This window comes from Lichenostomus cassidix, unplaced genomic scaffold (assembly GCF_008360975.1).
Source record: "Lichenostomus cassidix isolate B80296 unplaced genomic scaffold, HeHo_3.0 HiC_scaffold_771, whole genome shotgun sequence".
Taxonomy (NCBI): domain Eukaryota; kingdom Metazoa; phylum Chordata; class Aves; order Passeriformes; family Meliphagidae; genus Lichenostomus; species Lichenostomus cassidix.
The window spans coordinates 7,250-12,244 of NW_028147970.1; the positions used below are offsets into that span (position 1 = coordinate 7,250).

At 52.1% G+C, this 4,995-nt stretch overlaps 1 protein-coding gene across 1 annotated transcript; it reads right to left on the reverse strand.

Annotated features, from left to right (window-relative positions):
• Positions 1 to 556: 556 nt before the first annotated feature.
• LOC146420490 (erythroblast NAD(P)(+)--arginine ADP-ribosyltransferase-like) lies at positions 557 to 2,752 on the reverse strand. Its single transcript, XM_085048219.1, has 3 exons — positions 2,600 to 2,752; positions 1,020 to 1,823; positions 557 to 711 (listed from the first exon to the last, which is right to left on the reverse strand). Exons 2-3 carry the CDS (start codon positions 1,768 to 1,770, stop codon positions 626 to 628), a joined length of 837 nt encoding a protein of 278 aa, XP_084904345.1. The 5' UTR covers positions 1,771 to 1,823; positions 2,600 to 2,752; the 3' UTR covers positions 557 to 625.
• Positions 2,753 to 4,995: the final 2,243 nt, after the last annotated feature.

The window sequence follows — 4,995 nt, forward strand, 5'->3', positions numbered from 1 at the left end:
AATCACCAACCCCAAATTAACAGCCGAGGGTGAAGCACCAGAGCCAGGCCAGAGAGTTGATTGCCTGACCCTGGAAAAGTCCAGTCCCCTCTCAGACAGAGATTCCTCTCCCATATTCCTGCTTGGAATGAAATGGGTGTGAGTTTCCTCCTTCAGGAAGGAGATGTTCCCCATGGATTCTGCTCAAGGCTGAGAGAAAGAGACCTTCCTAAGAGTGTTGGTGTGGGGAGTGACACCGAGCTCTGCTTAGGAATTGTGTCTTTTTGCTGGCTTTGACAGAATTATTCAAGAAAAAATATTTATAAAAATATTTATGTAAAAATAATAATAATAGAAATATTTAATAGAATTGCTTTGTTGGAATGATTTAATATAATTGCTTTGATAGAATGATTTAATAGAATTGCTGTGATAGAATTATCTAATAGAATTGCTTTGCTCAATGGCCATGGTGGCCACAGTGATCATGGTGACAGTGGTGGTCCCAGTGGCCTCATGATGGCCACAGTGGCCAAAGTGACAATAGTGGCAGTGGCAGTCTTGATAACCTTGGTCCTGGCCATCTTGGTGACCATGGTGGCCACGGTGGCCATGGTGGCCACAGTGACCACAGTGACCTTGTGGCTTAGAAGATCCCGGTGGCCACTCCCAGGGCTGCTGTGGCCAAGAGGAGTCCTCCGAGGACAGGGGTGTCCCTGGGGATGGTTCCACCTGTGGGGACAAAGAGGGATATGAAGGGGGCCATGGAGGACGTTGGGAGTCAGCAGGGGTGACAGGGGAGCCATGAGAGGGTCAGGGATGAAAGGGGGCCGTTATGGGGTCCCTGTCCTTTGTCCCCAGCCATGAGTGTCCTTGTCCCCCAAACCTCAGTTGGTGTCCCCAGCATGGGCTCTCCTTGTCCCTCTGTCCACAGTGGGTGTCCTCGTCCTCTCCTGGTCATGGGTGTCCCCCCAGGCTCTCCCTGTCCCCAGCTCTTACTGAGTGTCCCCATTCCCCTCAGATTGTCCCCATGATGACACCTTTCAGCCACTCGCAGCTGTAGTTGCTGTGGGTCCCGGTGGAGCTGAGCCGTATCTCCACCTTGTCTCCTTCCTTGGTGACATCGGTGACCTTGAAGGTCTCAAAGGGCGGGATCAGCACCTCCTCCTCACCACGATAGTAGGAGAAATTCTGGATGTCCACACCTGCCACTGTTTCCACCAGGAAAGTCGTGTCCTCTCCGAACCTTTTGGCTACCCGTTTGCAAAGTGACGTCGATGCGAATTGACCGAACCGGACCGTATCGCCCTTCTGTGCCTTGAAGAATTTGTTGCTCACCCCTCGGTACACACAGGGGATTTTCTGTTTCTGAGTTTCCCTCAGAGTGGCCAGAGCGTCGGTCAGCAGGAAATGCAGCGTTTTGAAGTGGAATTTGTCCCGGTATTCCCGGGGGGAGCGCCCGGCCTTTAGCACGGCCTCGTTGAACTCCTTGTGGATGTCATCCATCGTGTAGGCCATGAGAGCGATGGCTTGGGCCGGGGACAACAGAGGGGACATGGAGGTCCCCTTACTGCGCCACACAGCCGCGGCTGCCGTCCAGGCAGTGGCGAACAGAGGATTCTGCTGGAATTCAGACTGATTGAGGGCCGGCAACGCCTTCATCATGGCAGAGCGGCAGCCTTGGTATTGGTCATCGAAGGAGTTCGGGGCCATGTCCAGGGGCACCTCCTCGATAGCCACAGTGGCCACGGTCATTGCCAGCAGTGCCAGGGTGCAAGCCAGGGGGGCCATGGAAGGGAGAGGCCACAGCGAGCAGTGTGGAACACTGAGACCCTGAGGGGACACTGTTGGACACAGGAGGAATAACTAAGGGACATAGGGGGACACTGAGGGACATGGAAGGACACCAGGGGACACAGGAAGGGTCCCTCAATCAGGGGCTGGGAAGATAGAGTGGGGTCAGCCGGGGGGTGGGGGTGGTCAGCCCCATCCAGGAGACCCCTGGACATTTGGGACCCTGATCCCAAATCCTGGGGTCATTCCTGGACTCCCCAGTGTCCTCCAGCCCCCACCAGGAGCTCAATCCCACTCCCACAGTCCCGTGTCCCTCCCCATTGTCCCCTCAGCCCCTCCAGGAGCCCAACCCAAATCCTATGGTCAGTCCCTGTGTCCTCCCAGTGCTGCAGTGACCCCCACCCCCCTCCCTCAGTTCCATGTCCCCACTGGGCCCCCCCAGAACCCCAATCCCATGGCCCCCCACATTGTCCTCCCCAGCAGTGCCCCCCATGACCCCAATCCCAGTCCCCTGTCCCTCCCCCCAGTATGCCCCCAGTATGCCCCCAGTGCCCCATGACCCCAATCCCGATCTGCCCCTGTCCCTCCCCAGTATGCCCCCATTATTGCTAGTGCCCCACACTTGACCCCAATCCGTCCCTATCCCTTCCCCCAGTATGCCCCCCCCATGTCCCCCAGGACCTCAGTCCCACTCCCAGTCCCATGTCACTCTCAGTGATCCCCAATCCCAATCCCATGACATCCCCAGTGTCCCCCCAGAACCCCAATCCCACAGTCCCTTGTCCACCCCCAAGTGTCCCCCATTGTCCCTCCAGCCCCCTGATACCAAAATCGGTCGGAGTGAACTTCCTGACAAAACTGGAGGAATCAGAAAGCAGAAATTCTTTATCAGCACCGGAAGCACAGCAGATCTCTCCTTGTCCTGCACGTCAGGGGAGAATTCACCATAGGCTATTTATCCCCCATGATTATGCATATTCATTAAACTGGGCTTCTTATCTAATCCAAAAACTTCAGTTTCCCACATCAAATTTGCATGGCTCCGCCTGGATGACCTTTTATGGTCTGGGAGAGCCCTGAAAATGGGGTTTCTGGAAGTCGTAGTCCATGAGCGTTTCAATATCACAGATGACCTCGCCTGAACTGTTGCTTTGGGCAGATGCTGCTCCTTCTGTGTCACAGAAATTGTCAAAAACCACCGGAGTTCCCTTTATCTGTTTCTCACAGGTTCCAGTCACGTTCCTCCTGCTGTGTCCACACTTTTACATCCTTTTAATCGGTTTTGCCAGCTCATCTTTAGGCTCAATTCACAGTTCCTGCACAGGAACTGAAACTTTATTTAACTGAACTGTTATTTCCCACCGCCCAGGACCCCAGTCCCACTCCCACGGTCCCTTGTCCCCCCAGTGCCACTCCCCACTGCTCACTGAGTTGCTGTCACACTTCAGATACAAAATGGGGTCCCCTATCAGATGCCACCCCAAGCCTGGGGATGATCTCTTTGGGGAGTGACTTCCCTGGCCTTGTTGGTGTGGCAGGAGAAGCTTCTGGAGCCCCAGAAAAGGGATCCACCAACCTCAGGAGATACCTGAATCCTCCTTGGTGTGGTAGCTCAGAAAATCCATTTGCCACTGTCTTGGTTTCAAAGGTGTCTGCTAAGGAAGTTGAAAACCTCCCTTAGAATAGAGAACGTGTCCCACACTTCCCTCTGAATTATTTTAACTTTGGAATCAAGGGCTTTCAGGCAAAGATATGGGAAAAGAAATAACATTTATTAATCTCTATAACGAGGTAAACAAGTGACAACAACAGTAGCAATAAAAAAAACCCAGAAACTCGGTGACAGATGTCCCTGGGCTGCCAAGCATTTTCCCATTTGGTGACATTCTGGGGGTCACTCTCTGTCCCCCATTACCCCAATCCTGCTCCCATGATGCCATGGTGACAGATATCCCTGGGCTGCCAAGCATCTTCCCATTTGGTGGCATTCTGGGGGTCTGTCCCTGTCCCCCTAGCAGTGTCCCCCTTGACCCCAATCCTGCTCCCATGATGCTGTGGTGACAGACCTCCCTGGGCTGCCAAGCATTTTCCCATTTGGTGACGTTCTGGGGGTCACTCCCTGTCCCTCCCAGCAGTGTCCCCCTTGACCCCAATCCTGCTCCCACGATGCCACGGTGACAGATGTCCCTGGGCTGCCAAGCATTTTCCCATTTGGTGACATTCTGGGGGTCACTCCCTGTCCCCCTAGCGGTGTCCCCCTTGACCCCAATCCTGCTCCCATAATGCCACGGTGACAGATGTTTCTGGCCCAAGCATTTTCCTGTTTTGTGAAGTTCTGGGGGTCACTCCCTGTCCCTCCCAGCAGTGTCCCCCGTGACCCCAATCCTGCTCCCATGGTGCCTTGGTGACAGATGTCCCTGGGCCAAGGATTTTCCCCTTTGGTGCAGTTACAGTCACAACCAGCAGAGGATAGGTGCAATGATTCCTCCACAGCTGCAGGTGGCGCTGTGGCGGGAGGTCAGGTCTGTCTCAGGTGGGTAACATGCTGGACAACAGGGTGTCACACAGCAGGACAGAGCACAGAGGTGTGATAAATGAGTGAATAGTAAATTCTGGCTTTCCCCTACATTAATTTAATATTTACAAGTGATAACGTGCCACTGTTGAACCGCTAGCAGAGTGTAAGAACCGAGCCAAATCAAATGTGGCGAATTTCTTATTTATTGAATTAATACTAAAACTTATATAGACTTTCAAAGATCATCCGGATTGGGTTAGTCCAAAACCTCCCCCTAGGCCCATTGGCCAGGCTTGAACTGTCTAACTTTCCAAAGACCATTTCAATAACATCCAAACTTTATCTTTGTTTATAGAACACAAGAAGAAGAAGAGAAAAATTCCCATGGGAAAGAATCTGTGTTGCCACAATAACGTACTGGGTAATCGGGATAAAATACAGTTAAGTAGAAACAAGGTTAGGGTGAATTACAACTTCGAAATAGTAGTAATATGTCAGAAAACATAGTAAGAAATACATGGTAATAAATGTCTTTTAAGCTGATAAGCCACAAAGTCAGAGATCAAGACATCCTAAAGAAATGAAAAAGATAAACCACATCCATCCCAGAAATTCTGTTATCTCCATTCACACCTCCCTGAGGAGCTGTCAGCTATAAATTAAGTTGGAGCTGAGGAAACATCGAAGGAGAATTTCTACCTTCA

Coding starts and splice junctions, on each gene's coding strand:
- LOC146420490 (XM_085048219.1), bottom strand. CDS start 1,770: ATGGCCCCCCTGGCTTGCACCCTGGCACTGCTGGCAATGACCGTGGCC. Junction 712..1,019: donor CAGCTGCGAGTGGCTGAAAG/GTGTCATCATGG, acceptor TTGTCCCCACAG/GTGGAACCATCCCCAGGGAC.